At 37.7% G+C, this 19,230-nt stretch overlaps 2 protein-coding genes across 5 annotated transcripts in view; one reads left to right on the forward strand and one right to left on the reverse strand.

The window, feature by feature from the left end:
* Window positions 1-2,502, reverse strand: part of LOC131219158 (splicing factor U2af large subunit B) — a 35,453-nt gene extending 32,951 nt beyond the window's left edge. For 3 of the 4 annotated variants that reach the window (XR_009158021.1, XR_009158020.1, XM_058214175.1), the window contains exon 1: window positions 1,667-2,500. Coding sequence is in view for 2 of the 4 variants with exons in the window: in XM_058214175.1 (XP_058070158.1) it covers window positions 1,667-2,311 (645 nt within the window). In the remaining 2 variants the exon portion in view is untranslated. Of the gene's footprint in view, window positions 1-1,666 lie in introns of all 4 variants that reach the window. The other variant, XM_058214174.1, reaches the window with a different exon arrangement.
* Window positions 2,503-12,189: 9,687 nt separating this feature from the next.
* LOC131218116 (acyltransferase GLAUCE-like) lies at window positions 12,190-12,718 on the forward strand. Its single transcript, XM_058212798.1, has one exon. The coding sequence runs from the start codon at window positions 12,197-12,199 to the stop codon at window positions 12,716-12,718; it is 522 nt and encodes a 173-aa protein (XP_058068781.1). The 5' UTR covers window positions 12,190-12,196.
* The last annotated feature ends 6,512 nt before the right edge of the window (window positions 12,719-19,230 follow it).

A 19,230-nucleotide genomic window follows, 5' to 3' on the forward strand; every position in this document is an offset into this window, starting at 1 on the left:
TCTTCAACTTTATATATCTGCAGCCGAAGAATCTATTAGAGTATTTTTAACTCAGGAGAACGAGGACCAACACCATTTTGGCACACCCAGATATATAAAAGATAGCATGACCACATTTCCGACTATTCTTTGTCAAATAGGCATAAATGTGAGGGGGCAATGTTTGTACCAAAATCTGTGCGGATCAGATGAATGGTGCTAATATTGCCACACGGCACAAGAGATTCAAAGAAGACCTGCATCAGGGATTCAAGTATCAGCTAGTCTTTGGGTACTTTGTGGGTATTTTTTGTCTTTTGGATAGATATAAATGGTTACTTCTGCCATGTCAGCCTCAAAGTGCATCCTCATAGTTGAGATCATGGTCAATAAAGTGTAACCTCTCTTTTCCTAGCTGGTTACACACGATGAAGCCAAGTGGATGAACGGTTATGCTCTCATCTCCTGTCTTGAAGCTTATAAATACTAGAAGTAATTTTGAGAAGAAGGATCTCTCCGAACCCAACAACAAACACAACTATCAATCCAGCGCAACGCTATGTATCTAGGCTTAGTCTCTCCCTGCTCAGTAGCAGTAGACCTTAGTGTAGATTCAGGTTCAGTCCGTCCTTACGCACGCACCAGACTAACTTAAGTCGTAAATAATAGTTGCAATTCCCTTCCATTTGCGCCTACATGCCAGATCTAAAGCAAGACAGTAGTTTAGGAACCCGTCCACCTATGCTCATATGTTGGGCCGACTGTAGTTGTAATTTCCGGCATTGCCTCTACTTCACTCATCAACACGCTACTCTCAAAAGGACCCTGCTGCTCTTGGAAGCACCCTGTTGCTCTCTGTCAGGCGGGCGATTCCCCATAGTGATAATTCATTCACATTTTCCTCAACCACATCATCTTTTCTTCTTGTTCATTCTAACCATACAATTGTTGCACCTTCACAAGTCCTTGGATTTCCAAGGCAAAAAAAAAAATGAGCTCATTTGGAGGAAGAGCCCCAGCCTTCATCAATCGTCTAAGTAACAAGCGCACGATAATTGGCTAAATAGATGAACAGTTGAGCCATGACTGAGCTTCGGTCTATCTCAACGTCAGGGGTCAGTGGTCACGGTTTGAATTGGACCCAATCGATTCTGGCACACCAGCAACCCTCACACGTGTTCCGCGCAGCCAAATTCAAGGACCAACATCTTGTCCATTGCCTTAGTAGATATATGTATATTTGTTCCATTTAATAGATGTTCCTCATTCAAGAAATAGAAAGGTTATTATATTTTTGTAACTTCCTAAACCACCTATTTATTCCATTTTGGAGATTTGGGAGGTTTATTTTACATCAAACGGATACAAATGGATGCCACCATTTTCACACACATGAGGCATCAGCAAAAACAAAACAACAACAACAAGCATGTAATTGCGTTTGCTTCTTAGAAAATGGATGGGCGTTAAGACATGAGCGGTGAATTGAGCAATTAAGCCAATAGATTAATAGTGGCCACCACGGAAACATCCCTCACCAGATAATATGAGGAGACACATCCAGAATAAAACCTCATGAATAGAAGGCAAATGAAATGCAATTTATGAGAGACCATTCGGCATAAGATGCACACTTCCGTGTAAAGGAAAAAAGAAAATAAAAGAAAAAAATTGAATCCGTACTGACCATTTCGGCATAGCCCTCGATGAGTTGTGAATAGTCAATCCCACCAGTATTCCTGTCCTTGGAGTTCGTCCTCTTTGAGAGATTCTTCTCACTTGTACCTTTGACTCTGTCACCTCTGCTCCTTTCTGATCTTATAGACGGAGGTGATAAGCTCCTACTTCTCCTTCTGCTGCCACTCCTGTGGTGATGTTTTCCCTCTCCTAGTGAGGTAGGGCTTTCCTCTTCATCCCTGCTTCGGAAGTGCGGACGACGAGCAGTGTCTCGCCCATTTCTCTCCGTACTCCTCCTCGACGATCCATCTCTCCCTTCTCTGTACCTATCTCGACTCCTAGACAAATCATTCCTTTCCTCTTCTTCTTCCTCTTCCCTAGTACGACGCGAATGCCCTATATTACGGTCGCTGCTGCTCGAGGGGGTGTGTTTATTTTTACTGAGTTTGTTTTGGATGGAATGAAGGAGCTGAGTCTGTTTCTGTAATTCGGGGGTGGAAGAAGAAGCGGGAACGAAGGTGGTAAGGAAGGAGGAGGAGGACGATGAGGAAGAAAGGGGATTGGAGTTGTAGCCGAGACCTTGTTTGAACCTGGCAGCGCCTTTCCCTTTGCGTGTTAGCTCGTCGTAGTAAGCAGCGGCTTTCTTTTCCTCCATAATTTTTTTCGCTATTCCCTTGTCTTGCCTTGCCTAAGAAGGACGACCCTGCGGTTTGAATGAGACACAGTACTCTTTACCTGTGTAAGTTTCTAGGGGGAGTGCGGATCGTTTGCGCTGAAGGCACAGGGAAATTCTGGCCGTCGCTTTCCATTGGTCATGTCCATCGCTGATGACCTCACAAAACACAACGATTTCCCACGGCACAACACAACTTTTGGGGTGGGGAACTTCTCCGCCCCCACCATGAATTATGTATTAGATCCATTCCTACCGTCCATCAAATTTTCCATATCATTCTAAAGTATGAGCCAAAAAAATGAGGTGCATCCAAAGCTCAAGTGGACCACACCACAGACAGGAATTCAATGGCTACCGTTAAAACCTCCGTAGGATCCACTGTGAGGTTTATTTGTCATATAACCTCTCAGTAACGTCACATTGACATGTAAGGAAGAAAAAAAAAACAAATATCAGCTTGATCTAAGCCTTCTTTAACCCCAAAATATGTTCAATAATAACCGTCTAATTCCCACTGTTTGCTGTAGTGTGGCTACTTGAGCTTTACATCAGCCTTGGGTTTTTTGTCTCGTGCTCTAAAAGAATATGAAAAATTGAATCGACGGTGTGAATCTGACACATACATTACGAGGGAGCCTACAAAAGTTTGACGTGTTTCTTCTCTCTTCCCAGCTGCACCACTGCCCCAAGCAACCGTATTTCTTGACACATGTCAAGAAATTCATATTATCCCATGATAATATATTTATTAGATCTACACTATCCATGCATTTCTTTCATATATCATTTTAGAATATGAGCCCAAAATCAAGGTGGATTCAGAGCTAAAGTAGACCTAGCCACAGAAAGCTTAATGTTGAAAACTTCTTAAGGCAACCCAAGCCTCTATTCAAGCTAGTATTTGTTTTTTCATTACATATCCGTGTGACCTTATAAATAGATTAGATGACAAATAAACTTTATGGTTGGCCGTAGAAAGGTTTCAACAATAATTCGTTTAATCTCCACTGCTCTCTGTAGCATGGTTTACAAAAACTTTAGATGTCTCATTTGTAGGATCATGCTCTAGAATAAGGGCCTGTTTGGTTTTCCATAATCCAGGTGAATCGCCGTAAAGAAGTAATTATTACATTTTTTTCACTTGTTTGGAAATGAGTAAGTAATTTCACCTAGAAAACCGGTCCGAAAATGTTGACTTAAATCCGTGGGCCCCAGCATAATGTATATGATATATCCGTGTCGTCCACCTGTTTTATTAGAATATTTTGAGGCTTCATCCAAAAAAATTAGAAAGATCTAATGTTCAATTGCCCCACATGAAAGGAAACAATGGACTTAATTTGTCCACTGTTGAAAGTTGATTCTTTTATTGGGCCCACATTGAGGTTTATTCACCATGTAACCCGTTCATAAGGTCACATGGACATGGATAAGTGAAAAATATAAATATAAACCTGATCTAAAATTTCTAAGAGCCTCAACAAGTTTTTAATGGTATGCATTCAATTCTCATAATTTTGTGTGGTATGGTCCACTTGACCTTTGGATTTGCCTAATTTTTGGGCTCATGCCTTAAATTTATTTGGCATAATGAATGGGTGGTATGGATAAGCCACACACATTATGGTGGGCCCCATATTTATTTTACAAATTCCTTTATTTAAGTGCTTAAAAAGTAACTGGTCAAGTCAGCATTGGGAAAGATGCAAGTAATTACCTTGGTAAATAATGATTACTCATTTACAAGGTAAATTACACTTGAGCCAGAAAACCAAACAGGCCATAATCTAAAATCTTGATGAATGGTGTGAATCTAACACATAATTCATGGTGGGGCTAGATAAATTGGACAAGTTTGTGAGATGGTAATGATGTATACCAATGAGAAGTGACCCATGTGCCTTCAACACATACGTCCGCGCTCTATAAGGCGATGCGAGCAATTTGCATGCAAAGGGACTTCTTGCTGCAGTAAGCTAGGCCAGGCACATGATGTTTTTAGAAATTCACCCCTTCCATCTGGTTTGCCCGATCATGTTAGAACTTGGGACAAAAATGTGACATCCAAAATTCAAGTGGGCCGTATAACAGAAAATGGTGAGGATTGAATGCCCACCATTGAAACATTCGTGGGCCACATAAATTTTGGATTGGGCTAATATTTTTGTGTTTTCAGTTCACCCAAGAGGGATGACCTTATGAGCTGTATGGATGGCATATAAACATCACGGTGGCCTCAGGAGGTTTCAATTGTAGGCACTTCCATGCCCACTTTTTCCTACGGTGCAAGCCATCTATCTATTTTTTGGCCCACGTTCTAACATAACCTAACATGATTTATGAAAATAGATGGACCGTGTGAATTTCTCACAAACATCATGGTGGCCCCACCTAGCTTCCCCTTGAAGTTACCTTTCACGGGGAGTCCACATGAAACACTTTTGTCTACATGATTTTTCAAAATTGCAAAGTAAAGAAGCAATTAGTAGCATTTTGAGTAGTAACAAACAGGAAATATAGCTCGTGAGACAATTGCACTTTTAAATAGGGAAAAAAAATTATAATCATCGCAATCTTATATTATAAAACTTTTATTCAGGTGAAATAAATAATGTATCAAAATTATCACCATAGTCAAATGTAAGTGATGTGACCACACGATTATAACTGCAAACAATCATTACCCATCTATATCCATTTACCATAATAAATGGAAAACCAAACAGGCCCTTATGGAGATTGTTGGGATGGATGTGGATTTAGGTACCCACTAGTATGTTAATTCAATCAAACACGAGGCCACACGTGTGATTGAGGCCTTCTATTCGAATTTTGTGTGTATAATATGCAAGCATGCCAAAGTATACTCGACTCAGTGTTTGATTAAATTGTTGGTGTTCCCTGTATTGACTTGGACCAATTAGAGACTGGACGCAATGATCCAGCTATCCTCTCAACCATTAGTTGTGATCAGCTATCAGGCAAATTGTAAAAGGGCAGGGTTAGTCCTTCCGAATGGATTCTTTTTGCCATGTGTCAATGGACTTAAGGACTTGTTCTTTTACCAGTGCTTTAGCTTGATATTTCTCAAATGAATAAAGATGAATAGATAAATAAAAGAAGACTAAACAATACCGATTTTATTAATATTTAAATGTATGACTATTGCAGTCGACAAAGTATCGAACAACTAAAGAAATAAAATAAACGAGAGAAATACCTGACTCATCTATTGGAACAAATAATTGAGGTGAATGGTCAACAAGATGTGACCGAATGGGTATAATAAGCTAAATCAAAACTCATTTGATCATGATCCAACAACTTAAGGTTGCGGATATTGGATCTACTCCTATGGCATTGTAACATGAGCCGCTAGGTAGTAGCAATATATGTTGGAACTGTTGTATTTTTGGTGTTTCAAAATAAATAAATAAGTAAATTTAAATTATTTGAAAAAATTCCTCAAATTTTTATTTTTATTTTTTTAAGCAACAAAGGCATTGTCTTGTAATGGTGTGAGTTTAGTCCCACATCAGATAGGCAATAAGGAATATTTAAGTTTATAACAAGAAGAATTTGCAGAGGGCTTAGACCCCTTTCAGGGGCATGTGAATTTGGCTGTTTGAGAGGCCTATGGCATCAGCCCCAATCTATGCCATAAACCACACACGCGCCGTGCCGGAGCCGTCGGCATAGCGCAGTGCGATGTGGTGTGCATGCATGCGCAAGTATACTTGCAAGCCTAAAAGTTTTCGTTGCCTTTTGAAATTTTGATTTGCAACAGTTATTTGTTTCCAATTTTCGAACAGAGCAAAAAATCGATAAAAGTTTCTTCTTCAAAAAACCCAACAGCCATGTTTGTTGGCAGGGGTGCGTATACACCAATTCAAGGCAACATTTGAAGTCTATATAAGGGACTTCTCTAGCTCTGAATTTCAATTATTAAGTTCAATCTTTCAACTCTCTCTCTCTTTACTACAAATCTCTACAGCGATTTCATCTGGTTCACTCTTCGAGTTAGACATACAGTGACAGTTTGGGTCTCTGTATATCGAGTGTGCCAGTGTGACGAGATAACGTTCGAGGGTATCCTGGAGATTGACTTCCCGGTATTCCTTTTGCACTATAGACATTGTCCAAAAGAGAACAAATCAATTTCAAGCCAAGTGACTTTTGTCATGCCTCGAATCAAATAAGTTTTCTAAGTTCATCCTTATTCAATTTTCTAATTTTATTTTTTTTTAATGATTAATTTTTAAATATGAAATTTCATAATTACGGATTTACAAATCTAAAAATTCATATATTCTTGAATTTAATTTGTTGATCTATACATCTGTAGAATGGCAAACATAACAGTAAACCCGACCACCGAATTATCTAAAATTGAACCATTTGATGGGAATAATTTTAAAAGGTGGAAACAGAAACTTACGTTTGCTTCAGATACATTAAAAGTATCGTATGTGCTATTTGACACTTTCCAATATGAAGCCGATAATGAAAATGTTGTAAGAGATGACCATAACTAAAAAAATTACATTCATGACATATACACTACATATGAGAGAGCTAAGGAAATATGGTCGGCACTGGCTAAGAAATATGCATTAGAAGAAGATGGTGTCAAAAATCACGTTATTTCCTCATTTCTTAACTTTTCTATGTTAGATAATAAACTCGTATCTAATCAAATACTTGAATATCAAAGTTTAGTACACGGGCTTACATATGAGGATTAAAAATAGATGATGTTTTCCTTGGAGGTGCTTTAATTGAAAAACTACATCCCTCTTGGAAAAAATACAAAAATAAGATGAAACACAAATAAAAAATAAAAAAATAAAAATCATCGTACATGTCCAAATAGAAGAGACCAGTTGTATAAGGGATCAAATGGAAAATGTTAATGGCATTGCTTTAAATGCTAACCTAACCAAAACAAATCAGGAGAATAAAATAATCAAGGAATCATGTTTTCACAGTGAAAAGGCAGGTCACCTTATTGATCAGTGTCGATACTTAAAAGGAACATGTTTTGATTGTGGAAAACCATGCCATCACGTTGAACAATATATGCTAGAAAATAAGAAAGGAGAACTGGTAAATAATAAAGAAAAATGTTTTCATTGTGACAAACCCGATCATATTTGAGGGTGCAGGCATGAGAAAAAGGCTTCACAAGCTCAGGCCAATATAACTGAACAAAACCGAAAAGATGAAATAGTTGCGATATTATATGAAGTGAACATTATCAACACAATGCATTGGGTACTAGACACTGGGGCTACACGTCACACCTATAAGGATCGAAGTATGTTTGTCTCCTACCAAGTTGTAAGGGATGAATAAGTGTTCATGGAAAATGCTCATAGTCTGAAAGTGAAACGTGAATTTAAGGCTCACTTATGGAAAGATCCCCGCATTAAATAATATTCTACATGTGCTTGACATCATGAGAAAATTAATTTCTGACTCCTTCCTTATTAAAGTTTGTATCAAATTAGTTTTCAATTCATATAAGGTTGTATTGTCCAATAATGGGATATTTGTTGGAAATGGTTATTATTGCGATGGACTGTTTGTACTGAATGTATCATCTATTGATATTAATAAGATGAATTTTAGTTATACTTACTTGGCTAAGTCGCTTGATTTATGGCACAATAGATTAGGATATGTAAATGTAAATATTCTGAAAATAATGAATAAACTATGTCTTGTACTTAATTTATCAAATCAAGAACCAAATATTGAACTATGTATAGAATCTAAGTTATATAAGAAACCATTCAAATCAGTTTTTAGATAATCTAAGATTATAGGACTCATTCACAGTGACTTGGGTGATTTTAAGAATCACATGTCTATAAATGAAAAAATATACTACATAACCTTTATACATGATTTCTCAATGTACACTAGGGTATACTTACCAATAAGTAAAGACGAAGCCTTGGATTTCTTTATTAAGTATAAGACAGAAGTTAAAAACCAAATAAATAAGAAAATCAAGAGAATTATAATAAGGGAGGTGAATACGAATCATTACACTTTAAGAAATTATTTTAAAAGAATGGTATTATACATAAAACCACTGCCCCTTATACACATGAAAAAAATAGAATAACATGACAAAAAATAAAACTTTAAAAGAAATGATAGATGCAATGTTGAATGGTTATGGTTTACCCTCAAACATGTGGGAAGAAGTCATTCTCTACTCTTGTCACATCTTGAATAAAATACCTTATAAAGTTACAGGTAAAACACCCTGTGAACTTTGGAAGCAACATCCTACTAACTATAAATATCTTAAATGTGTGAAGTGCTTAGCAAAAGTAGGGTTATCAAAAACTGAGTAATGGAAAATTAGGTCCGAAAATAACAGACTGTGTGTTTAGAGGATATGCAAAAAATAGTGCAGTCTGCTGATTATTAGTTTTAAAATTTAAGGATAATATCATATACCCTAATATTATCATGGAGGCAAGAGATACGTAATTCTCTGAGAACATTTTTCTAATGAAAGTTGCATTTAAAGAAATTAAAAATAATGATGCTTCAAGTATTGTCTCAAATAGTAATAATGTATAAAGAAAAACATAGAAAAAATAGAACCAATGATGAGTGTAAGGATTAGGAAAGAAACTAACCTAAGAGGTAAATTCTATACTTTTCTCCTTGAGGATGATCCTTTAACTTGTACAAAAGCTATCAAGTCATCTGATGGCATCATTCTGGAAAGAATTTATAAATGATGAATTCAAATATATTACGTTTAATAAAACTTAGGAATTAGAGTGTCCTGCCAATTGAGAATAAGACAATAGGATGTAAATGGATTTTTATGAAAAAAGTTAAAGCCCAATGGTACCATTGGCAAGTTTAAAGCTAAATTAGTTGTTAGGATTTCAGACAGAAGGAATGAATAAACTATTTTGATACATATTCTCTTGTACATGATTTATTACCTTTTGTTGATTGAGACTAATTGTGACATGATTGTACACGTGACACCTATGTCACATGTCGCTTATGTGGATACAGTTTTTACTATTAGATAACCGTTTCTGTCTAAATGGGTACGGAAATAACTGTCATAGGATAAAGAGTCATGTCCTTTCATGAAGGGATATTATTTTATGTGAATGGGTATGGATTTCTTGAAGAGACACATTAGCATCTCTTCAAGAAGAAATCTGTAACCTTTCAATTGATATAAATCCTGGATACTATAATCCAGAAGTTAATACTCTTAATTCTTAAGATTATATCATCTTTTGTGCAATTACTTTCGATCTGACCTCTTGCTAAGTTTTTTTTTTTTTCTGAACATCTAAAAAGCATATCGATGTCAAAACTAGAGATCTGTTCAACATTTAAATGTGTAAATTTTCATGTTGAAATTTGGATTGAGAGTTCATTGTATCCTAAAGACAATTTGCATATTTCCTTTGTTTGCACTTGCCGAAAATTTCAAAAAAAGAGCAACAAATCTATCTTGAGAAATTGACTATTCAAGTCGAGCCTTGAACCTGATAGATCTGATCATCTCATTATCTTTTTTCTATCCTCCGTTGTGTACAATAAACACTTAATTTTCTAATATTCAAGACATATTTTTATTATATTTTCACAATGGAGGGAATTCATTCCATTCAAGTTATGAACCAAGACCTTGTACGACTAGATCGTTTCGACGGTCAATTCTTTTCAAGATGGCAGCAGAAGATGCTTTTCTTTTTGACTACTCTCAAGTTATCCTACATTCTAAACGATGATCTGTCTTCTCTGCCCGATCCAAAAAGAAGACGACTCAAATCAAGTGAAGGCAGAATAAAAGAAAAGGAAGGAGGACAATTTTCTATGCGAAGGTCATATCCTAAATGCCCTCTCTAATTCTATCTAGAATTTGCACCATAAAATATTCTCTGCTAAAGATCTGTGGACAAAATTAGATTGAAAATATAAAACTGAAGAGATTAGTACTAAAAAATTCTTGATCGACAATTATGCCCACTTCAAGTTTAAAAAGATCAGTCAATTCTCTCCCATGTAACCAAACTACAGAACTTGGTTGATGAATTGAAGATTGGTGGTATAGATCTTCCTGAAGAATTCATGGTCGGTGTAGTAATTACAAAATTACCCTCATCATGGTTTGATTATAAAAAGAAACTGAAACATGATGAGAGGAAGTACACTCTTTAAGGGCTTCAACGATATCTTCGTATAGAAGAAGAGTCCAGAAACTGAGACAAGAAAGAAAATGTTTCAGAAAATCATTTCAAAGCAAATATAGTAGAAGATGACAAGCCAAAAATTCAGAACTCCAAATCTATCGGATATTCATGTAATAGTATAGTTAAACTGAATATTAATAATAATGATGATGTTTCCATTTATATAGTTGATTCTATATCTTTATGGCATACTAGACTAGGTCATGTTAATTATCATTCAATAAAAATAATGATGATTCTAGGACTTATACCAAAATATGAAATACAACAAGAAGGAAAATGTGATGTGTGTGCCCATTCTAAAATAACCAGAAAACCATTTGGGACTGGCATAAGAAAATCACAACCCTTGGAGTTAATTTATTTCAATATCTATGATTTAAATAATACATTAACTCATGGAGGAAAAAAGTATTTTAGCACATTTATCGATGATTCACTAGATCTTCCTATATATACTTGATAAAATCTAAAGATGAAACCTTTGAAAAGTTTAAGCTTTATAAGGCCAAAGTGGAAAATCAGTTGAATGTAAAGATTAAAGCCCTCAGAAGTAATAGAGGGGATGAGTACTCTTCTAATGAATTCAATGAATTCTGTGAATCAAATGATATAATCCATGAATTTATGGCACCTTACACATCTCAACAAAATGGCCTAATGGAACACAAAAACAGGACATTAGTTGAGATGATCAACTGTATGATATTAAATTTTGGATTACCACTGAATTTGTGGGGGGAAGCATTATTAATGGCAAACTGTATTTTAAATGCTATCCCACATAAAAAAAATTGGATATCTCTCCATATGAATTGTGGAAAAAGAAAAAAATCATATCTTCATTATTACAAAGTATGGGGAAGTATAACAGAAGTCAGGATTATTGATTATAATAGAGTAAAATTAGGTCATAAAGGAATCATGTATGCTTTTGTGGGTTATGAGATCAATAGTCTTGTATATAGATTTTTAGTTTTGGAACAATCTACTTTTGACCATGGGCTCAAATGTATGGACCATGGTAGAATGCATGGATGAGATAACTCCTCCCATCTTCTTGATACTAAAATATATATATATATATATATATATATATATATATATATATATATATATAAAATAAAAAAATAAGAAGAAGAAAAAACACTATGTGATCAATCAGTAATTGCAACAAGATTCTGATCTTTAAAAAAAAAAAAACTAAAAAAAAATCTATTTATGTTTTCAGGTCACAAGATTCAAATGTGGAGGATTCTCAATTGGGTTTGTGATCAACCACAACATACTTGATGGGAAATTAGCGGCTGAGATGTTCCACAACCTAGCCTCCATCTGCAGGGGTGAAGGCCTCAAGACCCATGTTCTCAACAATGACAGGACATGTATCAAAGCAAGAATCCCACTTCAGATCAAATACCCACAAAAGGAATATAAAAAGCTAACTGAAATAACTAACATTCCCTCCTCATTCACATCACCCAACCAACCTTCCCCACCCCAATCCCTCTTAAAAGTATCACACAATCATAGCCACAAACTTTTCCACTTCACACCTGAAATGATCACCACCCTAAAAAACAAGGCCATGATCAAGTGCTCAACTTTTGAGGCCATGGTGGCCCACCTGTGGAAATCAAGGACGAGGGCTGTCTTTGAAGACCCATGTGGGGTTTCATCAATACTCTTTGTTGTGGACATTAGGAGCAAGATAACTCCGCCCTTGCCACATGGGTTTGTTGGGAATGCTGTTGTAACAGCTTGTTCAAGTGCAAAGGAGGTGGATTTGAATAAGGAGTCTCTGGGGTTTTGTGTTGAGAAGGTGAAGGAAGCAATAGAGATGGTGACAGATGAGTATGTGAAATCAGTAGTGGATTGGTTGGAGGTTTATAGAGGGGTCCCTTCCACTTTAGATGAGAATTTTTATGTGTCAGCTTGGTGGAAGTTGCCCTTCCATGAGCTGGATTTTGGGTATGGGAGGCCCACCTATGGTGGCCCAGTTGTGAGTGGAATCAATGAGTTTGTGTTGTTGCTCTCTAATGGTATTGGGGTGAGGAGAGGTGGAGGTGTCAATGTATGGATGGCCTTAGAACAAGAGAAGATGGAGAAATTCATTATGCATGTGTTTGAGGTGTAGTCCTTTCCTTATATATTAGATGTTGGTATACACTATAAAAGAATAAAATTACAAGAGATAGAGATTACCCGATTCGAACAAGTCTTGAATCACCTAAGCTATAAGCTTGAAACCCTGCGAACGAATTAGAAAGCTCTTGATACCCCCTATTCCTGATTACACCCATATATATGCATGGCATCTAGGTAAATCACAATCGAAATAGGAAATAAATCTTGCACTTATGCAATTTTGTGTAACTTTGTATGATCGTTCGATGAAACATTCGGGGCAAACTAGAAAAACAACGGGGCAAACCAAAATATGAGCGGGGCAAACTAGAAAAACAGCGGGGCAAACTGCATTATGAGCGGGGCAAACTAAAAAAACAGCGGGGCAAACTGAAATATGAGCGGGGCAAACTAGAAAAACAGTGGGGCAAACTGAAATATGAGCAGGGCAAACAAGAAAAATAGCGGGGCAAACTGAAATATGAGCAGGGCAAACTAGAAAAATAGGGGGGCAAACTGAAATATGAGCGGGGCAAACTAGAAAAACAGCGGGGCAAACTGAAATATGAGCGGGGCAAACAAGAAAAACAGCAGGGCAAACTATCTGATTTTGCTGATGAATTTGGATCTATGAACATCTTTTCTTTGAGAGTAATGTTCTCCTACAACCGGTTGTTGGATAGCTTACAATACAGTCCATCTAACCTGTAAACCTATCATCTGCCTGGGACATGAGGGCCATGCTAAAGGAGGGACTCACCTTGAAGAATCATTTGGTGAAAAAACTAGGCCATTGTGCATGAGAAAAAACAAAGAGTTTAAATCAGAGATGCTGATGGTGTGCTTCCATGTACTCATTTGGCCCACCTGATAAATGAGTAGGGCTGATTTTTGTGCCAGCTGACCTACATGGTGGGTCACATTTCTTCATAGTTCAAATATCCTATACGTGACATATTGGCACATGTGATTAGTTGTATCTTAAGCTAAGCAACAATGGATTGTATATGATCATTACTTTTCCTACAAATAAGAACCACCCATTTGGTGGCTCCCCATCGAATGGAGGGACCATCTAAGAAGTGCAATCTTGGGCAATTCCCATCCAAACTGAGGCCCACAATTCAGATGGTCAGGATTTATGTGCATATACATTTATGTGGTTTTCATCCTAAAATGGTCTATAAGTTAGACTGCGGGTACCAAACAAATAGATTACCATCTTCGCTAACTTCCATAAACATTTTCCTCAGTTATAGGTCATCTGGTATAAAGAGTTTATCTTTCTCTACTAACCAAATTCCATCGTTAAAGGCAGTCTAGGAGGGCAGCTTGGTTATTTTCAAGTACATGAGTCCAAAAGGAGTAACACTTCGCCAAACTCACTTCATAAGACAAAGCAGCAAGAAAGAACCATAGAATTTAACAAATGGTAATTGCAAGATCAATTATATACTAAAGTATTGGAATTCAACTCTTTAAGAATCTCTTCAGTTTTGGGGTTCTAATTTTCATTTTTGCCCCGCTCATTTTTCATGTTTGCCACGCTGAATTTCATGCTTGCCTGCTCATTTTCATGCTTGCCCCGCTCATTTTCATGTTTGCCCCACTCATTTTCATGTTTGCCCCGCTGAATTTCATGCTTGCCCCATTCATTTTCATGTTTGCCCCGCTGATTTTCATGCTTGCCCCACTTTTTTTCATATTTGCTCCGCTCCTTTTCATGCTTGCCCAGCTCATTTTCATGTTTGCCCCTGTAATAACCCAAATAAATCTTGACCCTCCAATTTTAACCATTGATCGACGTACCCAATTAGTCCGATATGATTGTCGATCTACAAGATCAATTGGTTCAATCTCAACCATTGATTTGGACATATCCAATCTAACTATTTATTAACTAATGAATCCAACCATACATTTATCCATCCATCCATCTATCCATACATCCATCCGTCTATCTATTGATCCATCCATCAATCTACATCATCACAACCATAGCTTAATACTGGACACCGTGTATAACAATTTCATTCATGCACATACATGTGGCACACATGAGATACATGGTGCACATGCACACTACATTTCCCACCATGAACACCTATTTCATACACACCTCTTATACGTGTGGCACACATGCACCACATACATCACATGTACCTGATGTCCATACACGTGACACACATAACACATGTGAAACGTACAACATGTGGTGCGTGCAAACCAGAGAATGTGTAGCACATGTTTTAAACAGACCAATAAAGAAGAAGAAAGAGAAACGGTAAGAGACTAGTAAAAGCCACTCTCTCTTACACGTGTTAAATATGGGAATGAAGAGGGTATAAAAGGGAGGTATGAGAGATAGAAAAGAAATTGTAATGTGAGGGTGGAGTGTGGTGTGACGTGAGAAAAGTGAGGAGAGAGAGAAGAGAGAGAGAGAGAGAGAGAAAAAAAGAAGAAGGAAAGTTGCTGGACATTCACGTTGGAAAGAGAGGGAGAGAGAGAGAAGAGAGAGAAAAAGGAAGAAAGAAAAGAGGAGAGAGAAAAAGGAAGAAAGAGGAAGAAAACAAAAGAAAAAGAAAAAGAAAAGAAAATACTTTTTAAGAAAAAGGTGAGTTTTTCTCTCACTTGATATTTTTAAAAAATAATGTTTTTTAAATTATTATTTAATTATTCATTCATTCAAATAATTAGATCTTACTTGCCCATCTTATATGTATTGTTGTTTGTTTAATTTTTATTATTTATTTTAATTGCTTACTATAGTTTTAAACATGTCATTTTAATTTTTTTTTGTTTAGTTGTCTTTATTTTAATTGACATGATATTATTGCAAAAAGCTTGACTTTATAAATTTTGGATTCTTAAATCAAATAAATTATATTGCATGTTTATTTATTTATTATTATTTTTTTTGTAGAACTTTAATCATGTATATGCAATTTACATTGATTAACAATTTTGTTTTAAATTTAATAAATTGTGCACATCTCGTATTATGAATTGATCAATAGGAGTCGTTAAATCTCTTTAGAAATATTTAATTTATGCAATATTAAAATCATGCATCATTAAAATAGTTATGAAACACCAGAAAATAGATAAAGCGATCAAGTCCTCTGGGTTGAAAATCCCTAAAGTGTAAATAAGTGGGGCGATTAAGACTCTTCGGTTGAAAGTCCCAGAAACCCAACTAGTACCTTTTAGAACATCTACCGTACCCTTTAAGTGGGTGAGCATGTCAGGATTGCAAAAGGTTCCCACTGCCAGGTTTGGTAGGATAGTAGTTTGACCAGCTAATATACAAATGAGTCCCTCACCAAGTGCCCTTTGGATGGGTGAGCATATCATGCAAGAGGTTCCCATTGCCAGGCTAGCTGTTGTATTGGCGTGGGTGTTGGCTAACCAGTGTAAACTAGCCCTGGTGTTAAAAAGAATAAACCACACATGTTATTATGGAGTATAACATATGTTGATTTCATTCATCCATTTTTCTTTGAATTTACATTGAAAAATTTTATTTATTAAATCTCCTCATTTGTTATTTTGCCCAAATATGTATTGTATTTTTATACAATTTTATTCATATTGCATGAGATTATTTTGAAACCTGTGTTGAGATTACTCACTAGGCTTCGCAGCTTATCCTGTTGAGATTTTAAAATTTCAGGATCGGAATTACATGGTGTAAGACCCGTGTCCTAGTCTGTACCGTTCCGTTGCCTTCCGCGGTTCTTCCGGTCAAATTTCGGCAACCTTCGCACCGTATTCGGAGTTTGCTCACGATCCTAAGCCAGGTCCAGCGCACCGACGTCGGCTTGATCCGAAAGTTGTATCATAGCGACCGCGTCGTCGCCGCGGTTCCAACGCCGTGACTTGCGCACCGAACCGATACCCAGGCAAGAAGATGCAGATCTGCGTTTATTCCGAAGAAACACCGCGCGTTGCGGATTTCGAGGGAATCTCTACAATTAGTCCCATCAATCAACCATTAATGCAAGCCTTACCTCAAGTACATCAACCCATTCCTCAAGTACATCAACCCATTTCCTCCTTTTTCAAAAGTCTACCCTCTTTCCACCTCACCACTCCTCTTTTTCCAAATTTCAACCACAACCATACCACCTTTACAAATTTTCAACCCAACCCATCACCCATCACACCTCACCCATCCATATCACCTCTCTCTCTCTCTCTCATTTTCTAAAATCTCCAAGCAACTCAAGCCTCTCAAACGTCCAAGCTTTCCTCTCCCTCCCAAGTGTGGTCCACCTTCTCATCTTCCATCTCAACCATCTAAACCCCATCAACCTCCATCAAAGTTGAAGCTAAGGAGCATTGGAGTCTAAGGGACCAAGAAGAAGGAAGATAAGGTGCGTGATCCACCGTTAAATCTTGATCTTTAGGGCCCACTTGTTGTGGGACCCATTTTGATGTATGTGTTGTATCAACGGAGGGCCCATAGTGGCGGGGTCCCTCCTCTCTATCTCACCATATTTTTTCTCTCTCTCTTTCGTTGTGATGGTGTGGATCCCACCAATATGTGCTACATCTACCCCGTCCATTTACATCAAACGGTGTGGTCCACTCTAGTACAGGTGATGATCCACACCATCCACTGTTTGGATGGGCCCAATGCATTTTTTTTTGTATATATATATATATGTTATATTTTATATAATATATATGTAATATATATAACATAATATGTATTATATATATAATATGATATATATATTATATGTATATATTTGGTGGGCCACGACCATGTGGGACCCACCACAAGGCATGTGTTTATCCCCACCGTCCAGTGTCATTGGACGCTGGACGGGCGAGCTCCTCATGGAATGGTATACTGGCATGGGTGTGTACCTTTATTAAAAAAAAAAGAGAGAGAGAATGAAGTGGTGGGCCTCTTATGCAGGCCCCACCTTGATGTACATGCATAATCCAAGCCGTCCATTTCGTTCCCCATATCATTTTAGGCGTTGAGCCGAAAAATGAAACCAATCCCTTTTCTTGGTGGGCCATACCATAGGAAACGATAGTGTTTACCGTTGAAAACCACCTGGATCTTCTTATTCGCCAGAAATAGGCCGCATATTGGACTCTGTTTGACTGTATCGAGCTGGGGAATGCAATGGGCGGGACAGATTTCCCTGATGTGGGCCCCACCCATGAAAAACCACAGAAAAACCCGATTAAAAAAAAAACAAACATCAGCAGCAGCAACTGCTGCCACTGACGACAGGCGCAGGCAGCGCCTGCGCTGGGCGCTGGACGTCCTGACGGACGGGCGAGCTGGCTGGGCTCACGGCCCCAGTTGTGGGCCCCACCTTGATGCCTTTCGACCATCCACACCGTGCATTTGATGGGTCCCCACGGACCATCCGTCCATACCAAAAATCAGACTTATACGGAACTCATGTGAGCCACACCATTTAAAATCATGTGAAGACATGCCAAAACATATAAAATCACTCGGTGGGGCCTACCTGAGTTTTGGATGTCGCTGAAACTCGGTATGGACCGTTAGTCAGGGGGGACTCACATAATGGGTGGGCTGGATTTGTGTACCATATTTCGGTGGGCCCCACATCCACCCCAAGGTCCAATGACCTTATAAACAGGTTGGATGCCAAATAACGTCATGGTGGGCTCATGCCCACGTGACCAGCCAACTGGTTGGCAGCAAATAAATATTTCAGTGGGCCCTACTCCCTGGCCCACATGACCTTATGTACAGGTTGGATGTAAACAAATATTACACGTGGGCCTAGGAGGGTGGAAATTAAATATTACAGCGGGTCCTACCCTGGTCCACATGACCTCATGAACAGTTGGTTGGAAAATAAACATTATGTTGGGCCCTAAGTTGGGTGGAAAATAAATATTATGTTGGGCCCTAAGTTGGGTGGAAAATAAACATTATATTGGGCCCTAGGCTGGGTGGAAAATAAGCATTATGGTGGGCCCCACATATGTATGTATTGTAAGCCACACCCTCCATTAGTGTGGGCTCCATCATGATGCATGTGTTTCATCCAACTGTCCAACTATTTTAGAGATGATTTAAGGCCCATTGCTGAGGCCCACCTTGATTTGTATAGGGCCCATATTATGAGGCCCATTGTAAAGCATGTAAGAATCGTGTATTTAGACCAGCTTGATGTATTTGTGAACTGCCCCTTAAGGCCCACTTGAGATATATGAGCCCATGGTTTGAGGCCCATTTGATGTATTTGGGCCCTTGGGTTGAGGCCTAACAAGATTTATATAAAGCCCATTACAACGTGACTCTACCATGGTTCATGCCTTGGGAACAATGTTGGTTTGATGTCCACATTACAAGTACAATGTTGGTTAAATGTCCGCATTGTCACTCTCCCTAAGGCCCATTAATAGGCCCATACCTGTAATATATAGGCCGTCTAGACCCATCTTCATTTTGATCAGAGCCCATCACCACATAATATGTATAACATAGATTCATGATTCATGATCATACGCATCATATGT

The sequence above is a fragment of the Magnolia sinica genome, chromosome 11, assembly GCF_029962835.1.
Source record: "Magnolia sinica isolate HGM2019 chromosome 11, MsV1, whole genome shotgun sequence".
Lineage (NCBI taxonomy): Eukaryota > Viridiplantae > Streptophyta > Magnoliopsida > Magnoliales > Magnoliaceae > Magnolia > Magnolia sinica.

Coding starts and splice junctions, on each gene's coding strand:
- LOC131218116 (XM_058212798.1), top strand. CDS start 12,197: ATGGTGGCCCACCTGTGGAAATCAAGGACGAGGGCTGTCTTTGAAGAC.